Here is a 27,869-nt window from a genome sequence, read left to right as displayed (position 1 = left end):
AAACCAGCAACAATATAAAGCATCCAACCAGCACATGATGTAAACATGAAAAAAAAAGAGATATCAGCAAGTGTCCATGGGTGAAGCAAGACGCTTTACCAGAAATCATATAACTAGAGTTATGTTCAAAACCATTGTTTCCTGCAGCCACATTGGTTAGTGTTGGAACGAGCTACTTACCGAGAAGGCATAATAAACTAAAATTAGGATGAAAAGATTCTAATTTCTGTTCAATCCATTTAAATGTCCTTAGTACTGATGAGACTATGCCTAGACCCTCTTGATATGACAAGACAGACTTCAAAGGAGTGGTCTACTAGTATAGCAGTCATCCATCTTTCAAATCCATCATCTCCTCTCAGTGTAATTCGCACTCCTGCCCATCCCTTCCTCAGGATTGGACAATTCTGGGAGCATCAGAAGTAATGGTGACTTGAAAAGGGGGCAGGAGTGAGTGTCAGCATCGCAGCTTCTCAGAAACATCACAGGATGAATAGACTTTGGCAATCACATGTTTATCAAAAATATTAGTTTTACCACAACCAAACAAAATAGCTTAGCTTCCAATATGTACATCCAATTGTAACAATAAATTAAGATAAGGAAATTAAGAAAAGTAGCTTTGTCCACGTTAATAAAGTTATTAGAATATTGATTACAGGTTGAATGAATTTGACATCTCCATACACAACCTGAACCGCGAAGATGAAAACACATTTTACAAATAAAGTGTGGTCTATAAGGCCATAACTGGAAAAACAATGTTGATAAATGATTATTATTTTAGCATTTTCTCCCATCCCACAATTTAGTCATTATACCCATTCCCTCCTGGTCACTGTGCTGCCCTACTGTTGGTCTGGGGAGGAGCTAGTCTAGGAGAGCGTAATGCCTGCAGAGCTTCACGCCATCTCCCTTCCGTGCTGAACAGGCCCCTGACCGACCAGTAGGGGTCGCTGTTGCAACGACCAGGACTTACAACCCCACCGGCTTCTCACCCGTGAACACCGCCAATATTGTGTCCATAGGGGCGACTGACCAAGCCGGAAGGTACCGCTGCTGGGAATCTTTGTGTTTAGGCCTCTACACTACTCAGTCGCCCCTAATGTTGATGAATTAAATCTATTAATTGGCAAGAACTGTGATTGGTTTCACATTATAGAAGATAATTTAAATGTCTGATCTATCAGTGACATAATTAAGAAATGCTACCTAGAGGGCGGCTAAGTGGCGCAGTGGGCAAGGCGCTCGCCACTAGTGCAGGAGATGCTGGTTCGAGCCCAGCTCTCGGCATTGCTACCAGCTTGGCTGGTCGTTCATACTAACACAATTGGCAGTGTTAGGGGTGGGAAAGCTGGTGGGTGGGTCCTGGCCGTGGTGAACAGCGACTCCTACAGTTCGGTCGGGGCGCCTGCTCAGCGAGGAAAGGATCTAAGGGGGGTAGTGTGATCCTTCCACACGTTACACCCTCTCAGTGAGAGTCCGCGCTGCCAGGTGAAAAGAAGCGGTTGATTGGCTACACATGTGTCGGAGGAAGCATGCGATAGCCTCCACTCTCCCAGACCGACCGTAGGGGATTCCACTCTCCCGCAGCGACCAGGAAGGGGATTGGGAATTGGCATAACGACTAACATTGGGATGGGAGAAAAACGGAGAAAAAAAAAAAAAAAAAAAAAATGCTACCTAGATAAAGTGCTCTTACAGGCAACCGGATAACAGACAGCAAAGCAATGATTTTAAGGAACATTAACAAAGACATGCTGAGCTCAATGAGGCATCCAACCCATAAAATAACTTTGCCTTAAATGTATGTCGTTTTAGGAAGGAAAAACTACCCCTACAATAATTAGTTACAAATGTTTACATCCGTTTCTTATGTCAACACAAATCCAAGAAATTGCATCTAAAAACCAGGTTGACCAACATTAATCTTTAGAAGATGCTTCTTTGTATTGTAAATGTGGTGGGAGGGCAGGACACCACTTGATCACAATCTATTTTGACTTTGTCAGGGTACACATACACATTTCTATCCCAAAACGACATAGTGCAGATTTAAAACGACCAAGCTCCTCTTTTAGCTATAGCACAAGCACGGCCAAAAATAGTCCAACTGAATTAGAAATCGGACAAACATGTGATGAAACTAGTAACGTCAACAAAAATTATTCTCGACTGATCATCCTCAACCCGACATCACACCTGCCACTATGCGTATACAGCTATGACCCTGTATATAATTCACATTGAATCGTGTGCAATTCCCAAAACACAGTCCCTTTTTTCCAGTGTGGACACACAGCCATGCAAAGACCTGCAGTAGAACATTCCAGTCCGCTCCTAACTGATGGAAATGTCCAAACGCCAAACAAGACGTTCGGTCATTATCGCAGAGCGCTGCGGGACTGGCAATGAGGCGGCTATTAGGCAAGAAGGTTGTGTCTTTAGAAGCAAAAACATTTGGTATAAGGCCTTATGGGGGACTAGGCCAAAGACTATTATGCGTTATGTAGCGTGACAATGTTAAAACATGGGCATTTCTCAAGGTAGCGGCAAACCACTCGTCTAAAGAGCAGACATGTCATGTGTGCTGTCGTTACGGGGTTGAAGAGCTCCAGTGATGCTGTCGTTACGGGGTTGAAGAGCTCCAGTGATGACGCATTCTTATCAGCAGCAGTTTCCACAAGAGAGAGAGAGAGGGCTGTAATCATCGAGTCCTGGCTGTCAAATCCTTGCGCTCTCTCTCTCTCCTCTTTCCCTTTGAAGTTCCTCTCCTTTCGTTTGACATTCTCCATCAAGAGTGCTCCTCCCGTCCTTCAGAAGGCAGAGCCGTCACAGACGATGTTCTGGTCCCTCCCTGGGAACAGCTCCATCTGCCAGTAGCGGGGGTCGGCGTACACTAGAGGAAGGTCACGAGAACAGGTTAAGGAGGTTCCATGTAGCCTGGAGCTTCATTTACAGTTTCCATGAGGGGTCGTTTGAGTGATAAGAAACTATAGAAGATACACGCACATCATCCCGACACCCAAGAGGATGGGATGGATCCAGAAAGACCTGGCAGAGTTGAACAGAGATCTACACACCAAATAGCTCCTGTTTAAAGGGGTTTTATTTTCTCCTGTGACCTTTCCAGCACGAGGCTCTTCCTGAGACTTTTGATAAATACAGAGTCTCCATTTTGAAAAGGCGTCAACGTTATGGGAAATTAGCTTTACCATCTTCCCCAGAGTCAGAGAGAGTCACCCGGCTGCAAGCTAACCTAGCTTAGCACAAATTAACACGGATATGGACCATTAGCCTAGCTTAAAACTGTGGGAGGTGCTTTTGGCCAACACCTAGGCTAGCTGGTCTGTGTCCGCTTACATTCATTTGTGCTAAGCTAGGCTAGCATGCAGCTGGGTAGCTTTCTACAAGACGCACAGAGAGGGAATTGGTATCTATCACATAAAGGCATTAGTCCAAACGTTTAAAGGCACAGTTTCTGAATAGGGTCTGGGTCCAAAACACTGGGTTGGCTTACTTCATAGTTTGTGTGTTAGTAGGCCCATCAGAGACCCAAATGCATGCATGTACACAAGCACTGAAAATGTGTTTCATAATATGGGACATTTAATGAAGCCGATTTTGTTGACATTTTCTCATGTATTATTCACAAAGGTGTGATTTCTCACTGTTGTGATTAGGGCTGCCGCGGTATTGATGTTTTCCTTACCGCACAAATTTGCGAAATATTTGCTACCGCCGCGGTTACCCCAAAAAAAAAAAAAAAAAAAAAAGTTTGAATGCATTTTTTTTTTGTAGTCTACTCTACTCTTTATAGCATATAGCCTGCCTCTAGTCTAAATGTCTATCTTTAGAGGATGACTTTGCAGCATGAATATTGTTTGGGATTCGGCAAGCACGCATTCGTTATTGAAAGCGCCGTTCACTCGGTGTTCACTAAAGTTTTCAATCAGACAAGTGTATAGAACGAAGGGCTTTTATTATAACATTCGTTGCAGTAAAATCATTATGCCTCGTTTAGTACTCCTGAGGAGCGATGGTAGTCCACTCCGGCGGGGAGCTAACGTTATTAGCCTTGTTGTGAGCTCTGATCAATGGCTGACATTCAGGAAGTAAAAAACGAATAAGCGCTTGCCGATTGGTGGTAACAGCAGAGGCGGGTGCAAGCGGTGTGACGTAATTGGCAGAATCGACTGTCAATCAAAATTGTTCCGTTGGATTGCTTTGGTTGAGAGTATTATTATAAAAAACAGTGGTGATGCGGTATTCAGCTAAACTCTGCGGTGGGCGTGATGTAACAGCGATACCGCGGTAATGCGGTAACCGCGGCAGCTCTAGTTGTGATGAACTGTAAGTAAAAAATAGCCAAATAATGTTGTGATATTAAAATACCTCACATGCATAATTCAGGTCACAGTAGCCCAGACAGTGGCGCATAATTAATCACTGACAGTGAATTGTTAGACGTATAGTATTTTATAACATTTGTGCAAGCACAAAGTGGAGATCACAAGATTATTCTGTGCACATGTTCATGAGGTAAGGTTTCAAAATGATGTCCAATAAAAGGCTGACCTGTGTGATCACATGGCTTTGTTTAACTAACATTACTTGTGTTTAACTACGTCTAGAAGTCCATTTGTGCAAAGGAGACATAAGCGTCCGTCACCGCCCAGAAAGTAAGCAAGTACCGTAATTTTCTGACTATAAGGCACACCTGAATATAAGGCGCAGCAGCTAAATTGAATGATGTGTACACATATATAAGCTGCACTGGACTATAAGCCGCAGGTGTTTTAATGTTTAATTACCATATGTAAGGGTTCGTGCACAGAGGGTATTGTCGGGAAAGAGATGGCTGTTTGAGGAAGCTCCCATTTATTAACATTTTTGTTTAAACAGTAACGTTAGCTAGGTACTAACATTAGCTCACGGAACGATAGCTAGTTAGCCAATGCTAGCCAGCACCTGCTAAAACGAATGCCAAACTGATGATATCAGACGTTGATATCAGTAGCTAGCCAGCTAGATAACGTTAGACAATGCCTCATGTATTAAACTAAAGTGAATAGTTGACTGGGTCATTTTGTTTAATGCTTCAGTTATGTTGAAAGAGGAGCTCTGAGCTGCTCATGCACTCGACTCTTGCCGTAAGGGTTTGTTGACATGGGTCTGTGAGGGGGAGGAGGAGGGGCAAGGTGTGCACTGCTGAAGCAGCTGTGTGCCTGTGAGAGAAGAGCGAGTGAGAGTTAAAGGTGGTGGACTGTAACCTGTAAAATCCATAGATTTAGGAGGTCCCCTAGTGGCCGTTAGCTGTAAAAATCCATAGATTAGCCACACCGTTATATAAGCCGCAGGGTAGAAAAATGGGGAAAAAGGCGCGGCTTATAGTCCGAAAATTACGGTATCTGTTTGAGCAAGTGAAATTCAATGCTTTTTCATTATAGATCTCTCTCGACTTTCGTAGGGTGAATTCTCGATATAGTTAAGTTAGACAGGAGTGGACCCTTGGTGAGAAGACCAGAGTCCTAGAGGACAGAAGCTAGTGTCCTAGTCCAAGTGAAAGACATTCTGTGAACAGAATATACCGTCTAAGAACATTATTTCCGTTTTTAACTAAACGGATCTCCATGTCCTCCTCCTGTGACCCGTGTGGTCCCTCACTGGGGACCAGAGTTTGAGAACTACTAAGGAGAGAAGTGGAGACTGTTCTTCTTACCCATGTCCCCAGGGCCCAGCCACAGGTTGAAGGAGCTGCAGTGTTTCTGACAGCGATGAACGGGGAGCAGGCGGACCGTGGGCAGCCCCTCTCCCACCACCAGCCAGCCCAGGACAGGCAGCCCCTGCGAACAAGGTCAAGTGTTATTAGTCACATATAAGTAGGGATGCACCGAAATTTCGGCTACCGAAAGTTTTCGGACAAAAATGGCAAAAAATGGCCTTTCGGCCGAAAGAGTTTTTTCACCGAAAATATAATACCGAAACAGAAACAACCTGTAACCTAACGCGTGTTGTTGTGATGATGTCGCGCTGTCGGGAGTCGCGCTGTTTCTATGTAAACTCTGCGCGCAACGCGTCTAATAAATGAGTCTTTAACATCCTTATTTACTATATGCCCGTCGCGGTTAATCACTGAGTGATCTAATATGCATATTCTTCAGAGCGAGAGGGGGGGGGGGGGGGGGGTAGTGTTTCTCACATTGACGCTGTCTGTCGTTGATAATAATCTTTCTCGAGCATACACGTCTACTGTGCCGAGTCAAGAGAGCACATTCAACTGGGGACTAGAAAGGTGCGCTCAGTAGAGCACAGATGTCCGCCGCGGCAGCCAGAGAAAAGATGGAATTAATGTGCTGTATGCATTCAGAAGTGCTGAATAAATGTTTTATGGACCCATAATAGTGATTTATTTATAAACTGTTTTCTATTTTCGGTATCAGTTTCGGCCAAGAATTTCCCATTCGGTGCATCCCTACATATAAGGTACATTATTAGTGAAACGCTTGGTTCTGTATGACCCTCCTGAAATTGTGCTTCATACAGTACAAAAATAAAGGACCAAACACTATACAAAATATACAAAACTAAAATGTACAAAATGCAAAGATGAGGTAGAGGTGGGGCAAATACTTTAGTAATAAATAGATAAAATATGGTGTGTTAAAAAGTGTCTAAAGTGAATGTTTAAAGTGAGTGTGCGCGTGTGGATGTTGTGTGCAATGAGTGTAGAATGGAGTTAGGAACACAAGCCGTCAACACTCCCCTAAGACACAAACCACCCATCTCCCTCACTCTCACACTGGAAAATACATGCATAATCAAGGTATCTATCCATTCTCTCTCTTAGAGCCATATGAAATCCACATTCACGGAATCACGGACGGAATCGCGGAATTTAACAATAAAAATGGAATCAACTGTAAAACGCGGAATATTGCGAAATATGCCCTAATTTGGACTGAAATTCCGTTTTCGGGAGAAGATGGAACGTTTGGTGCAAAGCAAACATGCCCGGGGACGCTACAGCGTGTTACAACCGCGTACGTCACTAACACACTGCTTCACAACACATAGCAATGTCCAAGCATCTGGCTGCTTCGGTGTTAATGTCGGCAAAAAATCTAAGAAATTCCGCACTAAGCCCTCAATTCAGAGCAGAGCAGTATCCTAATGACTTTTATGCCTCAGGCGATAAGGTGTTTTGCAAATTCTGTCAACATACTGTGGGCTGGACCCACAAAAACATCGAAGATCACGTAGTCTCCAAAAGCCGTGTCAGGAACAAGGAAAAACACTGTGCTTCCTTCTAAAACACACCAGCTCTTCAAACGACCATTACAGCAAGTACCTCATCAGCAGACTCAAGACGAGAGTTTGTGCAAGACTTTGTAGCCGTTTGCGCAGAGTCCGACATCCCTTTAGCAAAGCTTATAAGCACTTTAAAATGTTTAAGTATTTCTGAGTTGCAGCACTTAAAAACCTTAAATTGTGGACATTTATTCATTCCCACTTATTAGACACTATTTCTGATGGTAAAATGCACATAAAAAGCTAAATACAGAATTCTGAAATATGAAAACGGAAAAAACTGAATTTGGGATTTTCTTTTTTACGGATTTCATAGGCTCTACTCTCCCTCTCTCTTACCCTGCTCTGCGAGTTGGTGCTGTGAGTCACCAGGCAGCGTTGTAGCGTAGTCCCGGCACTGTCCAGCAGGGGGCAGAGCTCTGCCTTGGGAAACAGCCACCGAAGCACCTTCTCTCTGGTCCCCGAGCTGAACCTCCTAGAGAAACAATGGCAATGTCAGAGCCCAAAATGCCTGAATCAACCATTAACCTTTAATACACCCGCCGTGCCCACCCCACCACATAACAAAAAAGAAAAAGGATATGACACTTTCCATAGGCTGCTTTTTCCACTAAGCAACCAAACTTTATAGTGTATTCTGTTAGCTGTGGGTCTCTGGTTGAATGAGTTGGTTGGTCAGGAAATATCAACGGACCCACTCCTACACAGAGCTGCCTCTATGCCCGTACGTCACACAGCCTGAAACACACTCCTACACAGAGCTGCCTCTACGCCCGTACGTCACACAGCCTGAAACACACTCCTACACAGAGCTGCCTCTACGCCCGTACGTCACACAGCCTGAAACACACTCCTACACAGAGCTGCCTCTACGCCTGTACGTCACACAGCCTGAAACACACTCCTACACAGAGCTGCCTCTACGCCTGTACGTCACACAGCCTGAAACACACTCCTACACAGAGCTGCCTCTACGCCTGTACGTCACACAGCCTGAAACACACTCCTACACAGAGCTGCCTCTACGCCTGTACGTCACACAGCCTGAAACACACTCCTACACAGAGCTGCCTCTACGCCTGTACGTCACACAGCCTGAAACACACTCCTACACAGAGCTGCCTCTACGCCTGTACGTCACACAGCCTGAAACACACTCCTACACAGAGCTGCCTCTACGCCTGTACGTCACACAGCCTGGGGAGAGCGTGGGGTGGGGGGCGTGGGGTGGGGGGTGGAGAGCGTGGTACCAGAGCAGGGTGAAGTTGGCGGGCCCTTGAGGGAAGCCCTGGTCGGGGGCCAGCAGACGGTCCTCCTCCTCCAGCAGGATGGACATGGAGCCTGAGTGAGCCAAGTACAGCTCCTCCAGCTGCTGCCTCTGAACACACAGAGACTCACCACCCTGGAGGGGGGGTGGGGAGAGAGAGAGGGGGGGGAGAGGGGAGTGGGGAGGGGGGCGAGAGAGGGGGGGGGAGACACAGAGAGAGAGGGAGAGACGGAGGGAGATGAGATGGAAAAAGAGATAGAGAAAGAGAGACAGAGAAAGACAGAAAGAGAGCGAGAGAGGTGGTGTCGGGGGCAAACAGGAAGAGAGAGGGTGGTGGAAATGGAGAAAAATAATTGGCAGTATTATAAAAAAATAGTTATGATTTTTAGAACCCTGGCTCCATTTCTTACATGATGATGTTGATCGGTAGAATCCTTTCTCCCCGTATTCACTGTTTGTTAACCAGGCAAAGTTACTGACAGAAAGGCTCACTAGCATAAAGTAACTTTCTGGGTCAGTGTCACAGGCATCAGTCAGGCGACAGGTGGTTGTCAAGCAGTTACTAAGGTATCACAGAGGGACTATAATGAAAGTCAGCAGTGAGCAAAGCATGCATAACATATTTTGTTATATTTTAATGTTGAAAATAAGAGTAAATGGCTTTGGTAAGTGGCCGTGGTATAAGCAGGATAATACGTTCTAAATGTTTTGAGGTTGTGTATATAGAAGTAAATAGATATGTTCAGGTGTTACCTCGAGTAGGACAGGTTGTGTATATACTGTATGTACAGGTGTTACCTCGAGGAGGACAGGTTGTGTATATATTACTGTATGTACAGGTGTTACCTCGAGGAGGACAGGTTGTGTATATACTGTATGTACAGGTGTTACCTCGAGTAGGACAGGTTGTATATATTACTGTATGTACAGGTGTTACCTCGAGGAGGACAGGTTGTGTATATATTGTATGTACAGGTGTTACCTCGAGGACAGGTTGTGTATATACTGTATGTACAGGTGTTACCTCGAGGAGGACAGGTTGTGTATATACTGTATGTACAGGTGTTACCTCGAGTAGGACAGGTTGTGTATATACTGTATGTACAGGTGTTACCTCGAGGAGGACAGGTTGTGTATATATTACTGTATGTACAGGTGTTACCTCAAGTAGGACAGGTTGTATATATTACTGTATGTACAGGTGTTACCTCGAGGAGGACAGGTTGTGTATATATTACTGTATGTACAGGTGTTACCTCGAGGAGGACAGGTTGTGTATATATTACTGTATGTACAGGTGTTACCTCGAGGAGGACAGGTTGTGTATATATTACTGTATGTACAGGTGTTACCTCGAGTAGGACAGGTTGTGTATATATTACTGTATGTACAGGTGTTACCTCGAGGAGGACAGGTTGTGTATATATTACTGTATGTACAGGTGTTACCTCGAGGAGGACAGGTTGTGTATATATTACTGTATGTACAGGTGTTACCTCGAGGAGGACAGGTTGTGTATATATTACTGTATGTACAGGTGTTACCTCGAGTAGGACAGGTTGTGTATATATTACTGTATGTACAGGTGTTACCTCGAGGAGGACAGGTTGTGTATATACTGTATGTACAGGTGTTACCTCGAGGAGGACAGGTTGTGTATACATATTCAGGGGTTACCTTGAGCAGGACGGGCTGGGGGCCCCTCCGCATGGCTACAGACTCTCTGAGTGTCTCAGGAACCTCCAGCACAGAGGAGACCTCGGCGCAGCCAGAGCAGTTGACCAGGCCCTGCCTCAGAGCGCCCATGCCCCACCACTCGTGGAAGCCTGCGTGAGGAAGAGGGTTCAGGATGCAAACAGGTATGATGTGACAGACCACATGGTCAGGCTCTGTGTGCACGCAGAGCTTTTCAGGAATTAGCCCGGATCACTCTGAAATTATACATTATTCACCACGGGATAACGCATGAAAGTATACATGAAAAAATGTATTCTTTTTTGCATGTTCGACAGAAGATACTGACTGTCAAATGACCATAGTATTGTCTTTAAAGCGTGGCCCAGCTAGAACGGGATAAGGGTAATGGCTGGCAGTGAATGAGTTAAGAACAGTAGAGACTATTGGAAAATGATTTTGGTCAGTCATGCACATCCCTAGTACACACCTAGCTGATACCTACATCCCTATCCACTGCCTTATCAGAGAGAGAAGTGTATATTACAAGGCCTTGTTCACGGGACCACAGCTGCATGAATCACAGGAGATCTATTAATAGTCCATTCGTTTTCCTGCAGCTGCAGCAAAGACTGAAAACCCGGGAGCAGCTGGAAAAGATGTCACCGGTGAGAGAACTACGCTGCCACACATTCAGCTCATCACATATCCATGCATTTTGTTGTATTTTTGTTGGTTTACAACACAATGCAGTAGGCATTGAAAGTCTGCAGTCTACGGGGGGGGGGGGGGGGGGGGGGGGCTCCCCACGGTCAGTTTAAAAACCATTATTTGTTGACCCCTGCAAGAGAAAGAGAGAGATTTGTACCTTGCAGGTTGTACTTTTTGGCGATGGGCAAAGACAGCAGGCGGACGTGACTGAGGGGCGACGACCAGTTGTGGGCCCCCCTGTTGACCAGGCCCAGCTGCGGGGGGTTCTGGGGGTAGGTGAAGGCCAGCACCACGGCCAGCAGGAAGCCCACCGCTACCACGAACTGGAGAGAAGAAGAGGGATATTCAGAGATGCTGTGATTAATTGCTCTGGGTTTACTTTTGATCGTCAACTTGTGGAGCTCCCTGTATCTGCTGCTGTGACCTCACTGTATCTGCTGCTGTGACCTCACCGTCACCCTCCCCCCAATTGTGAACACTAAAGACACTTTAACTGCTGCTGTGACCCACTGTCACCTCCATATATTTATATTTGTAAACACTACTGGATCCTACACTGTGAACGGAACGTGCAATAATGTCAATGTTACTCACTTGTGCCTTGTATATATCTTCTACCATGAAAAATAAAATAAAAATATCCTTATTTTTAGCATTCGCTTGTATTTAAATTGTTCATTTTTAGTTAAGTATTGTGTGATCTGTGTGAAGGGCGGACTAGCAAAGTAAGATTTTCATTGTACAGCAAACAGTCTGTTTAACTGTGCACATGACAATAAATAATCTGGAATGAACTTCCCACCAGTTAGGACAGCCGAATCCCGACCAATCTTTCGCCGACAAAAAACACACTTCTTTAATCAATATCTAAAAAAAAATTAAAACACGAACCTTCTTACTGTCTTCTATCATGCACTCCTCCTACTAATATGTCTTATGTCTATGCACTCAACACGGCAACACCCAAGTTTCAGCACTGTTTGATCATTGTTACTTAGCTGAAATAGTCGTACCCTTCCTGCTGACTTGTCGTACAGAACTTGTAAGTCGCTTTGGATAAAAGCGCCGTCAGCTAAATGACAAAATGTAAAAGTAATCTTGAATAAAGCGCTGTGCACCTTGATGGTGGCCCGCAGGACAGGGAACTGGGGGGGGTCTCTCCGGGGCTCGTTGGTCTCCAGCACCTGCTTGATGAACTTCTCGATCTCCCTCTCCGACATGCCGTAGCGGTAGCCAGACTGCCGCAGGATGTCGATGCTCTCCGACAGCTTGTCGTAGACGCACGGCTCGCTCGTGGTGGTGCCCATGGTGCTGCTGCTGCGGCGGCTCGCTGGTCCTCAGGCGGTATCGGCACGCTCCAGTCTGCTCAGCACCGCCGGCTCCATGCACATTATCACCTGCTGGCATGGGGGGTTGATTCATAATCAAGTTTATTTGTATTATAGCACATTTACAACAGTTGTGACTGTTGTGCTTCACAGATAAGAGCATAGAGCAAGAAATACATATACAAAAAATATACATATACAATACATATACTAAATATAATGGTGCAAAAAGTGCAAATATAAATAAGTGCAGGGGTTCAGATAGAAATAAAAAATAAAAGAAGAATAAAAGAAAGAAAAGTTCAGCAGATTACAAAAATAGGGCATAAAGGGACTAAAAGTAACGACCTAGGAGGCAGGCTCAGCTCTGGTCAAAGGCCAGGGAGTCTTTAGCCGGGACTTAAAGACATGGAGGGTCTGGGCTGACCTGGTGTGGAAGGGGAGGCTATTCCACAGTTTAGTGATTGTGAATTTAAACTAGATGATATGAAAATGTCATATCACGATTATAGAGACAAAAATGATCATGGTCATCAGTTTAACGGATAACTGCCACTATACTCACTGCCACTTTACTTTACTCAGTACTACTAAAAATTATTTGCACTAAGCTTATTTTAATTTATTGTTTATATTGTGCATATTTTGCAGTCCTGTGTATTGTGTGTTTGTATATTGTGTCTTACATTTTTACTTTTGTTCTTTACATTGTCTATGTCTATATCTTTTTATATACACCGTGGAAATGAAGGAAACGTAATTTCAAAGTTCTGTAAATTGTCTTGCACAATAGAACATTTACAATAAAGGTGACTTTGACTGACTGAGATTATCGCGGTATTGTAAAAAATTTGCTGAAAATGTACGACTGAGTTTCCCTCAGTCAGACTCAGCACTCTTATAAAAACAGAATACGTGCACATTTAGTCCTCTTAGAAGGCTGAAAAAATCTCCGTCTGCATTCAGCCATGTTTTCATGGCTAAACAAACCCATGTCGCATGCCGCACCTGCACGCCTGTGTCTGGGAGACTGAAACAAACCCATGTCGCATGCCGCACCTGCACGCCTGTGTCTGGGAGACTGAAACAAACCCATATCGCATGCCGCACCTGCACGCCTGTGTCTGGGAGACTGAAACAAACCCATGTCGCATGCCGCACCTGCACGCCTGTGTCTGGGAGACTGAAACAAACCCATGTCGCATGCCGCACCTGCACGCCTGTGTCTGGGAGACTGAAACAAACCCATGCCGCACCTGCACACCTGTGTCTGGGAGACTGTTGCTAAAGTCTGTGGTTGATGCTGGACATTCCAGACAGTATTTACAGTGAGTTTTTTCAAAGCACTGTAATCAAACACAGTATTAGTTTACTAACCGTTATCATTAAAACCGGTAACAGTTTTAACAGTTTTCAATACCACACTACAGAAGGTTAACCTTTCACTACCACTACAGACGGTTAACCCAATATTACGTTGTTTTGTGGGACAATGCCAGGCTGATACCATACAGGCACTCACTGAGGTCAGGATATGTACCAAACAAAGATGTTTTGTTTATGGAAGAATAGGACTGGTAGGCCGAGACGTCTCTGCAGCACACACCACAGTACTTCATTTAGAATTTCACTTTTTAACAAACATTGCGCATGCTGCGATTTTGATATTGCACAATTGAGATTTTGATAAAAACTTTGATTAATTGTTCAGCCCTGTAACTGAGGGGTACAATTCCCTGACTGTATTGATCAGTATGGTATCATTAAACCACTACCGCTTGATGTACTTTAACTTCTGGCCATACAGTACACAATATCTAAGTATGATGAACACTTTCCCACATATGAAATCAGGTCCACACAAATATAACAGTCGAAGGTTTAATATAGCAAAAGGTATATACAACATTCACTTAATTACATTTATAATTTGAATGCACTTGTAAGGCAAATGAGTATTCGTAGGCAAATCAACACTGAATGTCCAATCTCTGGTTACGCAGGAAGCAAGTATACAACCTGGTTCTTTAGGGAACTATAGCGATGGTACTTAAGGATTATAGCGGGATACTAAAGGGGTCCTGCTGGTTGTAAGTCAGTAGGGGGGGGGGGGGGGTTTGGAGAGCCGTCAGCTGCATCCCATCTGGCCAACGATTCCTGGGGAGAATTCAGGTACAGAACACAGTGCCCGCAGGATCTTGATCCACAGATGAATACACTTGGGCCCTCTTGTAGACGGTAGCTGTAGGTCCACAACGAAGGAGAAGCGAGGCGGCCTCGGTCTGGGTTGAGCGCCGTCTCACCTGGGCTCCTCTCGGGGGTAATTCCAACACTCATCGGCGTTGGCTGTTATCCGCTCCACAAATCAAAGCACCCAAAGCAAATAGATATTCCATGCCGTATAGGCTCAGCAGTCGTCCGGGTAGGTAATCCAATGTGCAGGTCCACTCGTCCTCGCCCAGAACTCCTCGGATGAAAGCACCACACGTGGTCTGCCCAGCCTGGTTAAGACTCTAGATAACGCGAGGAAACGATGGGGGTGCTGCTCACTTTAGAACTCTAACCGAACGATGCACCATACATAATAGACTATTATTAACTTAATAGAAATACGTCCCACTCGACGGTACAGTGCCAAACTATGACAATTCAGCTATGAATTTACACGAGGTCTCAATGCCTATTCTGGGGCCAAATAGGCCATACTGCACCACACGTGGGTCGTGGGTGAGGCTTCACGTCTGTTACTAGGTTGGAGGGTAAAGGACTAATGGACTAAAAGAAAGTTCTACTTTACTTGCGCCATATTTATATGCACGGTGAACAAATAGTACCATTCGTATTTCGGTAGCCGTATTCCTACGCGGAACCGGGGCTAGTTGGGACATGTTCGTCGGCACTATTGAACTTGACTCAAGGGGCTTGTCTGCTGGCGCCAGGTTCTTGTCCAATGAGAGAATGAACTATTATGGGCTGTAGTAGACTAAAGGGATATTCAGTGTATATGTACAAAGAATATACAAGGGATATCAAACGATATACAAATACTATTAAATATATATCCATAAATAAATATATATATTCGGTTTAATCTGATCCTTCACAACAGCCGCCCCCTAATTAGTCCCACCTAATTAGCTAAGCAGAGACAGATTAACCGCACTGTCTACCACTCAAGGTCCGCTGTAAGGGTCAGTCAACTCACAAAGTCGTGGGGTCATGGTCGTCATCGATAGTGTCTGGGAGTCTTGGCAGTTCTATTAGCCTCGCCACGGGTCGTGTGTAAGTCCGCCCTTGGACGAGCACTTCAGCTGCTCGGACCTTGCCATCGGCACCGGTGATCACTTTGCTTACGCGGCCAGCCGGCCACATAGCTCTGGGTAGTGACTGGTCGATAATCATGACGACTGTTCCTTCTGTCAAATTGTCTCTCTCTTTTACCCACTTCTGGCGGGTCTGTAGAGACGGTAGATAGTGGAGTAGGAAGCTATTCCAAAACTTGTCAGCCAGTACTTGACTGTACCTCCACATTCTTCGGCCGTTCGCTTCTTCAGGCCTGTACATTGTCTGGGGTAGCGCAGGGTCCAGCCGCCCCATCAAGAGTGTGTTGGGGGTGACTGGGTCGACATCTGCTACATCACTTGAGACGTAACCGAGGGGCTTGGAGTTCAATACTCCCTCGATCTCCATGAGGACTGTCATTAGGACTTCTTCCGCCACAGTCTGGGCCCCAAGCACGGCGTACAGGGCTGTCTTTATAGAACGTACTTCTCGTTCCCAGGTTCCACCGAAGTGGGGTGCGTTCGGGGGATTAAACTGGAAGTCAATCTGGGATGGAGCGAGGTGGGTCTTAAGTTCTGGGCCCATAGCTTGGAAGCTCTCTCTCAGCTCTCTTTCTCCGCCTTTGAAGTTTGTCCCGTGATCAGACAACAATGTAGACGGTTTTCCTTTCCGCGATGTGAATCTTCGGAAGGCCATAAGGAATGAGTCTGTGCTCATGGTTGGAAGGAGTTCGATATGTATCGCTCTGGTGGTCATGCATTTGAATACAATACCCCACCGCTTCTCGGTTCCTCTTCCTTTCTTTATATACAACGGGCCAAAACAGTCCATGCCTGTGGAGTGAAAAGGCTTGTCGCCGAGTCGGAGGCGACAGGGAGGTAGGTCAGCCATCCGGGGTATGCTGGGCTGCGCGCGCCACTTTCGGCAGTCTAGACAGGTTCGCTGGAAGCGTCGCACTGCTTCTCTCCCTTGAAGTATCCAATAGCGACGTCTGATCTCCGCGAAGACTCTCTCTGCTCCTGCGTGGTGCACATCCTCGTCGTATTTCTTTATGATCAGCTCTGTGACCTTGTGTCGGCTGTTCAAGACTATCGGGTACTTAACGTCATCCGGTAGGTCGGGGGCTCTCCGCAGACGACCACCCACTCTGATGAGATTATGGGCGTCACTCTCGGGTGCCAGGTGGAGCAGTCTGCTGTCTGATGGGACGGGCTTTCCTCCCTGTAGACAGTCTAGCTCATCGGGGAACGAGTCTCTCTGGGCTCGTTGTAGTAGAAGAAGTTCTGCTTCTTCGTAGTCAGCTGCTGAAATGTCAGTGGTGGGCTGAATCTCTGGGTGGTGCCACAGGAATGTCTTTAGCTGCGCACTCTGTAGGGTGAGGCAATCATCTATGTTGGGGTCTGTGGAGGCAACTGTGCTCAATCCACAGAACATAGGTTTCTTGTTTTTAGCCTCCTCTTTACTCGCCTCCCGTGGGGTGGGCGTAGGCCACTCTTCTTCCGGGAGCTTGAGGAACTCTGGTCCGTCACTGTAGATGTTGTGACGGGTGAGGTCATCTAGGGACATTCCCCGGGTGATGACGTCAGCTGGGTTGTGTTTGGTGTCCACATACCGCCAGCTTGCTGCTTCTGTTAACTCTTGAATCTCTGTGACTCTGACTCCCACGAAGACCTTGTATCTGCATGAATCAGACTTGATCCATGTGAGTACTGTCGTAGAGTCTGACCACAAGATTGTTCTTTGCACCGGGATGGTGAGTTCACGTTGGATTAACGTGGCTAGATGCGCTCCTGCTAGGGCTGCGCAGAGCTCTAGACGCGGGATAGATTGTTGCTTTCGTGGGGCTATTCTTGAGCGAGCCAGGATGAAAGCGGTGTGTATCTCTTCTCCCTTCTCTTGGGCACGCAAGTAGGCCACAGATCCATAGGCTACTTCGGAGGCGTCGCTGAAGACGTGTAGATCCATCTTGCATGTCTCTGGCCTCACTGTGGGTGGGAAGTAGCTGCGGCGTATGTTGACGCCTGGGAGTGAGCGGAGTTCCGTCTCCCACTCTCTCCATGTGGAGGCAAGGTGTGCGGGTATTGGGTCGTCCCAGCCCTGGTCCTTGTCCCATAGTGCTCGTACAATCATCTTTGCCCTGGTGGTGTAAGGTAGAATACATCCCAACGGGTCATATTGTCTGGCGAGTGTTCTGTACACACTCCGTCTGGTGGTCGGTATCGCCGTCGACCTTCCCTGCTCCGTGGTCAGGGGTTTGTGTCTATAGTGGAGCGAGTCTGTTTTGAAGCGCCAGACTAGTCCTAGTGTCATTTCTTGGGCTTCTCCTGGGATGGTCGCCATCCAGGTCTCGCTACTGGCTGCCTTGTCCGCGGGGGAGAGGCTGCGCAATACTTGCGGGTCGCTGCTGGCCCACTGCCTGAGATCAAAGCCGCCTTTGATCAGGGAGGCGCGTAGCTTGAGTAGGAGAGCCTCGGCTTCTTCTCGGGTCGAAACGCTTTGTAAACAGTTGTCCACGTAGAAACTGTTCTTCACACTGTGTCGGACCTCTTCATCTGCTGCTGGGTCCTCTGCGACGTGTTTCTGCAGTGCAAATGTAGCACAGCACGGGCTGCATGTGGTTCCAAAGGGGAGGACTTCCCATTGGTAGATGGCTGGGTGCTCATCTCCGATCCTCTCTCTCCATAGGAACCGCAGTAGGGGCTTATCCTCCTCCACTAGTCTCACCTGCAGGAACATCCCTTTGATATCCCCGCTGATAGCCACCTTGTCCTGGCGGAAGCGTAGTAGCACGCCTAGTAGAGAGGGGCCGAGTGTGGGGCCGGGCAAGAGCTCTTTATTCAGATTCTGGGATCCGATCTGGTAGCTGCAGTTAAACACAATGCGATCCTTGCCGTTGTGGTGGACCTTGTGGTGCGGCACGTACCATGATTCGGTCGTCTGATCGGCCTCTTTAATGTCAATCTTCATTACGTGTCTCGCTGTGATTAGCTTCTCAATCTCAGCGCGGTACACACTCTCTTGAGCGGGGTCTTTGGCTAGGCGCCGCTCTGTGTTCAATAGATACCGCTCCGTCGCTTCTTTCGTGGCGTGAAAGGTGGGCATTCCCTCTCGCCTCAGGAGTGGAGTTGCGTATCTCATCACTCCGCCGACTGACTCTCTTTGTCCCTTGCTCGAGGAGGTTTATGGCGTAAATGTCTTCTTTAGAACGAATGTCTTTCTTTTCGTTCTTAAAGGGCATTGTCTCTAGTGTCCATAGCCTCTCGACATGCTGCAGGAGAGTGGTGTCTTCTTCTGTCACTCTGGAGTGGAGGCAGCTAGTGGCTGCTGTTCGGTTGAGAGATTTAGCGAGGGGGCCTTGTAGTGTCCATCCTAGGCGGGTCTCGACTGCTGCAGGACAGCCTCTGGGTCCTGTATGGACCCGGTCTATCGGGACTATGAGGTCTGCATGGTCGGAGCCTATCAGCAGGGTCGGGGTGGCGCCGTCTATGAGCGGGATAGGTAGTTGACGCAGGTGCACATATTTATCCATCAGCTTGGCGATGGGGTAGGTGTACTGTGATAGTCCTATTTCTTGGCTGGTGAAAGCATTTGTAATCCTATACCGTCTCTCTGGCTGCCCGCTTGCTGCGATAGTGAAGGAGACATTCTCGCCTTTTATCGTCTTTAAATCTCTTCTTATTGTCCGAATCGTCATCTGGTTCTCGCTCCCCCGCAGTCCCAGCTGGGCCGCAGCGGATGCGAGGAGAAGGGTCTTCTCTGACCCGTCATCAAGGACGGCGTAAGTGTCCATGACTTTATCTTGGTGGCTCAATGTTACACGGACTACCTTTAAGAGCACCTGGGCGCCGCTGCTGCTGGCGGGGTCAATGTACATGACACTTGCCTTTGTGCTGCTCGATGGTGCAGGTGCAGGCTTTCTTCTGTTACTGTCGTGTAGGACATCTAGGTGGGCTCCGTCACACCGACTGCACCTCTTCTTTGGGCGGCACTCGGCTGCCATGTGACTGCGCGCACATCGGTAACAGCGCCTGTTGGACTTTATCCATTGACTCACTTCTTCTGCATTCATCTTCTTGAACAGGTCACATTGTGACAGCCAGTGTTCCTTCTCGCAGTACGGGCACACCATCTTCCACTTCTCTTTTCTCAAGGGGGTACTGTGGTTCTTACTGCTCGGTACTGATTCTGATTGGTGCATGACAGTCACTGATCTTCTTCCATCGTTTACTCTCCTAGGTCCCTCTCTGGAGCTTGGTGTGCTCCGCACGAATGTATCCAAGCGTAGGCTGCTGACTTCTCTCCTCAGGAAGTCGGCTAAATCGAGGAGGGATGGTTCGGGACCGTTAGGATCACGGTGGTCTCTTTGCCGCCTAAAGCGCTCTCGTCTGGCGGGCGGCAGCTTCTCTAAAATCCTCTCGACGTTAGAGTTGGCGTATAGCTCGTGCATACCCTTTTCTCGTTGCGCTCCCAGCATCCCTACCAGGGACTGCACTTTTATAGACAGGTCGTCTAGTGAGCGATTTGCATGTTCTCCCCGTGCTCGCAAGGGTTTCCCCCCCGATAAGATAAACCCAATGGAAAAACATGCACAACAACAAGATCGCTAACGCTGTGGCGTCCTTGACGAAGACGGACAGGAGCACTTGGATTGGTCCCCTGGTGCGGCTCACGTTGACGCCTGTCTGCTCCCGGCTGCCCTTGGGGGGGAAGGACGACGGGATGGGTTAATCGCAGATACGAATTGCATGCATGCATCGCATGTGTGCCAATTGATGACCTCGGAGCAGGTCCTAAATTATAATTATTATTATAATTATTATAATTATTGTCTGTTGCTGGGGGTAGGCGGTCAATATGCCTTATCTCTTGGATTACGTAATCCCATATACGTCCATATCTCTGGTCCAGCGCTGCTAGAGCCGCAGTGTATGGGGTCGTAGAGGTGGCATAGGCTAGCGCTATATTGTGCGCTCGGGGTACTTTCAGGTGCTTCAGTAATATTGCATACTTGTGGCGTTCGTCAACGACATCCACCATCATTGTCTCTAAGCACATCCGGAGCTCCGTGTACTGTGCTCGATTCTCATGGGTGAAGTCTGGAAACGTCGGTGTGCCAATGTATGACGCCGTGGATGGCTGGCACATCGGTGAGCGTTGGGAGAGAGGCCTCCTAGGCGAGTCTCCTCTTGCGCCTCTCTGTGGGCTGGTACCGGCAGGGTACCATGGCCCGCTGGTCCAGGTGCTGTTCCTCGGGGCTGGTCGTGCGTCATGCTCACCCGTGAATAGAGTCGGGGGTCTGTAGCGCAGCGCCGCGGGGGTATAGCCTGGGCTGTACTGGACCTCCTGGTCCGGTGGAGTACTGTGCTGTCGTCGGGCTTGGTTCTCCTCCTCTCCCTCTTCTTCTTCTGTCAGGTCCTCTAGATCCTGTAGTCGTTTATTTAGCCTCTCCGCAGTGTATGCTGCTCCTTCCTTGTAGCTGGGTCTCGCTTGGACCGGTCGGGGAAGGGGGTCTGCGGGGGGTATAGGCTCTCTCTGGTGGTCAAGTTCAGGGTCGCTTGGTCGGTTAGGGGATGCTGCCCTTGACTGTTGTCTCGACGAGGCCCTTGAACCCCTGGCGGAGGGAGAGGGTGTTGCCTTGGTGATTAGCTGCTCCATTAGCTGCGCTTGTAGTCTGTCGCGCTCGGCTTCGCGCTGGATGAGAGCGATGTCGCGCTCTGCTTCTCTTTGGGCACCGTCAGCGGCGCGCTGGGTGTCGGACCGGTCTCTTGCCATATTCTCTTCCGTCTGAAGGCGTCTCATCTCCAGGCGTATGTGCTCTTCTTCGCTCCGTTGCTGTGTTTGGAGTCGATCGCGTTCACCCTGAAGTCGATCGCGTTCCCCCTGGAGTCGATCGCGTTCGGTAGAGGCTGTCAGGCTGACGAGGAACGCCTGTGACACAGGGCTGTACGTTAACTTTTTTTGCACATAGCACTGGTGCTACAGAGGTTGATAGTTTTGTAGCACAGGCCAAAATCTTGTAGCACAAGTATAAAACTTGTTATATTTGTAACAGTCACAAATGTGCCTATTGTATTTGTGTTATTTAGTTGCAGTGCCATGTTTGGCTGTCATTTAGTATATCGCCATGTGTTATTATTACTATGATACTCTCATATGCTATTTTCAATTAATATCATAAACAACATAAGGAATATTAGCATAATTTTGAGTGGACTGAAGGAATGAGTCAGCGTTAATAGTTTTAAATGCAAATAATTTATTGAAACATAGAAGTGGGGTCGGTTGGGACACACACACACACACACAATGGGGGACCCTGATGTAAACAAGACAAACGTCTTTCTCTGGTCTGCATCCCCTTAACAATTGTGTGTATTGAGCCATACTGTACTGTACCCATTCTGCAATCTGTTAAATAAAGTTCTCATTCATTCATTCACACACAGTTTCAACTCACCACCCCCGCATCATATTGTAGTCTAGTCTGTCTTCAAACTTCCACTCCTCTCGAAACTTGTTTATTTGAATATCAACATTATCTGTCCATCCTCAGTTTACTATAATATACTCCTGTCCTGACTAGTGACTTCATCATCTTTCCAAACGCACGCACGCACACACACACAGGGAAGGGGAGAGAGTGCCCCCCCATTTCCCTTTCCACACTGTGTCTGCTGGCTCTGCCTGTGATCAGGATTAGCTTGTTAGCTTGCTAACGTTGTAGTGATTGTAATGGTACATAAACGTTAATTTCGGGCGATGTGCGCATAAAGGAATGGCGACGGTGCAAAGCATGTAGATGCATTTGACCCGTTGCGAGAAGAAAAAAACACCACGGACTTATTTCGGGACGTGTAGGCGCACTGCTGTGTTAACGCAGCAACCGACCAACGCGCTGCTCTGCTTGCAGAAGGCGCACGGATAGGGCGGATATGACTCGTCGAGTTGTCACAAGAGTTTTCAAAATAAGATTATCATATGCACCTGAACGTTGCTAGCTTTCGGAGCCTAGCTGGAGCTGCGCGTGGGCAGAAATGAGACCCGCTACAGGATTTTCAAAATAAGAGTATCTATATGAACCGAATCCCTATCGCACCAGTGCTACTGAAGTAAATCCATCCATCGCACAGACCGCTGTTGCTGTAGCACGTGCGAGATATATGTCGCACTGTACAGGCCTGCTGTGACAGCATCCTCTCCGCCTCGCTGGGGGAAGACGCTTGTAGAGGTGAGCCGCTCCTGGCTGTACTCGTTGGGGAGTCCTGGAGCTCTATCTCCTCGGCGCTCTCCTCATCTTGTTTCATGCAGGGTTCCACCTCTGGAGGGTTGTCTTCCTCCCGGAGCTGGTCGGGGACTACTTCTTCGGTATTGGCGGGGGGTAAAGGCATGTCTGTTCCCTCCTGGTCCCCACCGTGAGCTTGGTCAGTTACATTAGAACCCACTAGGGCCTCTGTGGTCGGGGTAACCTGGTCGTTAAGGTCAGACATAATTTTACTTTCTACTTTTACCGCGTTTACCGTCTGTAGAAGGCTAGGTAGTTGACTGACAGCGTAATCCTCTAAGTACTGAGGTGTCTGTCGTCTGCGCCGCGGGCGTTCTACTTTAGGAGGACCGTTTCGTGGAGTGTTCATCATAGGCCATTTCAATATTAATAACACTATATTAATATTACACTAGTTACCCTCCGGCTCGAAGGACCAATTGTAACTGAGGGGTACAATTCCCTGACTGTATTGATAAGTATGGTATCATTAAACCACTACCGCTTGATGTACTTTAACTTCTGGCCATACAGTACACGATATCTAAGTATGATGAACACTTTCCCACATATGAAATCAGGTCCACACAAATATAACAGTCGAAGGTTTAATATAGCAAAAGGTATATACAACATTCACTTAATTACATTTATGATTTGAATGCACTTGTAAGGCAAATGAGTATTCGTAGGCAAATCAACACTGAATGTCCAATCTCTGGTTACGCAGGAAGCAAGTATACAACCTGGTTCTTTAGGGAACTATAGCGATGGTACTTAAGGATTATAGCGGGATACTAAAGGGGTCCTGCTGGTTGTAAGTCAGTAGGGGGGGGGGGGGGTTTGGAGAGCCGTCAGCTGCATCCCATCTGGCCAACGATTCCTGGGGAGAATTCAGGTACAGAACACAGTGCCCGCAGGATCTTGATCCACAGATGAATACACTTGGGCCCTCTTGTAGACGGTAGCTGTAGGTCCACAACGAAGGAGAAGCGAGGCGGCCTCGGTCTGGGTTGAGCGCCGTCTCACCTGGGCTCCTCTCGGGGGTAATTCCAACACTCACCGGCGTTGGCTGTTATCCGCTCCACAAATCAAAGCACCCAAAGCAAATAGATATTCCATGCCGTATAGGCTCAGCAGTCGTCCGGGTAGGTAATCCAATGTGCAGGTCCACTCGTCCTCGCCCAGAACTCCTCGGATGAAAGCACCACGCGTGGTCTGCCCAGCCTGGTTAAGACTCTAGATAACGCGAGGAAACGATGGGGGTGCTGCTCACTTTAGAACTCTAACCGAACGATGCACCATACATAATAGACTATTATTAACTTAATAGAAATACGTCCCACTCGACGGTACAGTGCCAAACTATGACAATTCAGCTATGAATTTACACGAGGTCTCAATGCCTATTCTGGGGCCAAATAGGCCATACTGCACCACACGTGGGTCGTGGGTGAGGCTTCACGTCTGTTACTAGGTTGGAGGGTAAAGGACTAATGGACTAAAAGAAAGTTCTACTTTACTTGCGCCATATTTATATGCACGGTGAACAAATAGTACCATTCGTATTTCGGTAGCCGTATTCCTACGCGGAACCGGGGCTAGTTGGGACATGTTCGTCGGCACTATTGAACTTGACTCAAGGGGCTTGTCTGCTGGCGCCAGGTTCTTGTCCAATGAGAGAATTAACTATTATGGGCTGTAGTAGACTAAAGGGATATTCAGTGTATATGTACAAAGAATATACAAGAGATATCAAACGATATACAAATACTATTAAATATATATCCATAAATAAATATATATATTCGGTTTAATCTGATCCTTCACAACAAGCCCTATTAGATGGTTGACATTGCAGATGACCAGCGTGATGGAAACAGAATCTGTAATGCCGTCAATGCCATCAACTGCACTTTATTTTTTGGGGGGGGGGAGGTTGGATTTTAGTGGAGATAGGGGAGGGGTTGCTAATGCTGGCCACACCTCAGGTTCTGTCAAGAGAGGTTTGCAGTATAATAACTAAATATACCAGCCTCACCATAATATGGTATACTACATAATATATAGAAATAGGCCTATATTATACTGTGGATGTCATGCCTCTCTTGGCCGGCAAAACAAACCCTCCCCCCTATTCCCACTCAACTCCAACAGACACATCAGACCAAAGCCAAAAAACGTGCAATACAAAAAAAACGAAAACAAAATGCAATACTAAGCGGTGGTAGAGGTCACTGTTTGATGGCATTAGAGATTGTACCTTAAAAAGGGATATGCCACCAGTTTTAATAATTTACACAAGTTCTTCCTGTGCCCCAGCCCCCAGGACAGTTCAGTCAGTATTTGTGAACATGCACCACTCTCCAAATCTGTGATGTAAAGTCAAAGCCCCATTCACTGTCTATGGAGAATCCCCAGATCTCAGTGACACCGACTGAATGAATGAAAACTTTATTTAACAGATTGCAGAATGGGTACAATACAGTACGGCTCAATACACACAATTGTTAAGGGGATGCAGACCAGAGAAAGACGTTTGTCTTGTTTACATCAGGGTCCCCCATTTTCAATTCATAGTGAAATGAGTTCTAGTTCTAGAAGGGTTGTGAGTTCTAGTTCACAGATTGAAGTACTGAACTGCTGATGCACAGGAAGAACATTAATTGAATTCTTAAAATGTGCGGCATTCTCCTTTAACGTTAGCATATCTTAGCTAATGTTAGCTTAGCTAGGTTCTGTCAGTGTCAAGATATATACAAATATAGATATATAGATATAAACAAAAAAACAGCTTCTGCATTACTGAGAGCCTGAGAGGTCGCCGTCTGGAATATTGCAATAGGCCACTTTGTTTGAAAATGTGTCTTGGGTATTTTTCAAAACTAACAGCTGGCAAGAGCAAAAACTAGCTAGCGCTAAAACACTTAGCTAGCTAAAGTCCACGTTATCTAACGTTTCAGACTCCCTCCACTCACACATAACTAAATGGAAGAGAGTTCCACTCACCTTATTTTTTATAATTGTGTTGTATTCACGGTTTCTCGCGTCTCATTCTATCTCGACGGCAAACAATGTGACGCTACTTGCTGCTCAGACTCCTTGCAGGTGCAGAGTATGCTATGCTATCAGTCAGTCAGCCACTTCCCGGCCGATTCGACTTCGCACTTTCGTAACATCCTGGTTGACAACAATGCAGATTATTTAGAAAATAATTGCAATATAACTTTATAAACCTATAGGTTTACATGCAGTATTACCGTAGTAATATGTGTTTTATTTTGTCGCTATATTCTTGACCATACTGAGGTTTGTTTGATTGATTGATTGAACATTTTATTAACAGATTGCAGAATGGGTACACAGTACAGCGCAATACATGAGGATGATCAATTAATCATAACATGACATACATGACATACAGATAGACAGTACTGCTACATCTATACATTTATGACATACCAGATTTACAAATACAGTACTGTTTGTGATACAAAAAGAGTATATACATTTGACGAAAAAACTGTACATTGTAGGAGGTTGGTAGGAGGTTGGTAGGTGGGGTGGAGGGGGAGGGGTTGGGTAGGTAGGTGGGTGGGTGGCGTGGGGGGAGAACTGTACATTGGGGGGGGTTGGGTAGGGGGGGTGGGGGGTAACTGTACATTGGATTATCTACGAAACCTTACTTGGTCCCAAGAAGAGGGTCTTGTGTATTATTGGGTTAGGACATTTACTGTACATTGGAGGGGGTTGGGTTAGGACATTTACAGGGGCCAGTTTTGAATTGCAGTTCCTCGTAGGTGCTCTTTGAGAGTGGTTTTGAAGGTGGGTAGTAATTCACATTTCTTTATAGCTGTGGGTAGGGCGTTCGGGATCATCCCTATGTTCCCCGGGTCCTATGTTCCCCGGGTCCTATGTTCCCCGCTTGATTGATTAATAGATTGAAATTTTTATAAATTTTTATTATTTTATTAATTATTAATGTCCGCCTTGTTTCGAACTGGTTAAGCTTAGGCCCTCTTTCGAACTGGTTAAGGTTAGAGTTTGGAATCAGGGCTGGTGGTCTAAATGGTTTTCAATCAATCAAAGCGGGGAACATAGACATGCTCCCGGGCGTTCCACATTGATGTGGCATAATTGCGAAACGTGTTTAGTCCCTTGTTTGAGCCGAATCTGGGTTTCACATGATTTGTGGAGCTCCCTCTGGTGTTGTGGTATTCACTGACCTTTGGGAAGTATTTTGACATGTACATGGGTACCTTAGTCGTGTAGTGTGATTGATTGATTGATTGACAACTTTATTAACAGATTGCAGAATGGGTACAATACAGTACAGCTCAATACACACAATTGTTAAGGGGATGCAGACCAGATAAAGACTTTTGTCTTGTTTACATCAGGGTCCCCCATGTTCAATTCATCAGGAATTGTAGACCAGGCCCATTGCAAGTTGCTGTACTCTGTCGTCTACTCTAAGCCATCCTAGGTTGTCAAAGTGGGCAGGGGTGAGGTGGGTTCTAGGAGTTGGTGATATCAGAGACACTTCAATGGGAGACTAAACTCATTCTCACTTCTTGTATTTCGTCACTGAGCTACAGCACTGGCCCCCACCTCCATGAGTCTTGGTTACATCAGGGTCCCCCATTTTCAATTAATCAAGGCATTTTCATTTACTGTATGACATACAGTACTGTTTCATCATGACATTTATGACATACAAGATATACAAATATACAGTACTGTCTAAGAGAAAGATATCATAAAAAAATATATATATATTCGAGGAGGAAGAAACGGTACATTGGAGGGGGTTGGGTGGGGGGGGGGGGGGGGGTTGGACATTTACCGGGGCCAGTTTCGAATTGCAGCCACCCGTAGGTGCTCTTTGAGAGCGGGTTTGAAGGAGGGTAGGGATTCACATAGCCCCTTTCGTGACTGATGCACGCTAACAAGGTTTGGCCGAGTGAATCCACAGTCCCTTGCTCCCCCATAGGAAACCACCCTATTTTAACTCTGAAGAACTGGTCCGACGAGA

General features: G+C 46.7%; 1 protein-coding gene across 2 annotated transcripts; it reads right to left on the bottom strand.

Moving 5' to 3' along the window:
- Positions 1–68: 68 nt before the first annotated feature.
- Positions 69–25,976, bottom strand: cUnh6orf89 (chromosome Un C6orf89 homolog). Of its 2 annotated transcripts, none has more exons than XM_084316135.1 (8): positions 25,844–25,976; positions 12,082–12,360; positions 11,121–11,286; positions 10,256–10,404; positions 8,562–8,713; positions 7,651–7,786; positions 5,723–5,846; positions 69–2,899 (listed from the first exon to the last, which is right to left on the bottom strand). In XM_084316135.1, exons 2-8 carry the CDS (start codon positions 12,268–12,270, stop codon positions 2,817–2,819), a joined length of 999 nt encoding a protein of 332 aa, XP_084172261.1. In that variant the 5' UTR covers positions 12,271–12,360; positions 25,844–25,976; the 3' UTR covers positions 69–2,816. The 2 variants fall into 2 exon arrangements, with proteins under 2 accessions (XP_084172261.1, XP_084172260.1); XM_084316134.1 differs by having other exon boundaries at positions 12,082–12,363; positions 25,844–25,964.
- Between the last annotated feature and the right edge of the window lie 1,893 nt (positions 25,977–27,869).

The sequence above is a fragment of the Notolepis coatsorum genome, assembly GCF_963971535.1.
Source record: "Notolepis coatsorum genome assembly, chromosome: 6".
Classification (NCBI taxonomy): domain Eukaryota; kingdom Metazoa; phylum Chordata; class Actinopteri; order Aulopiformes; family Paralepididae; genus Notolepis; species Notolepis coatsorum.
The sequence above is the reverse complement of the archived record's forward strand: the minus strand, read 5'-3'. Positions and strand labels throughout refer to the sequence as shown.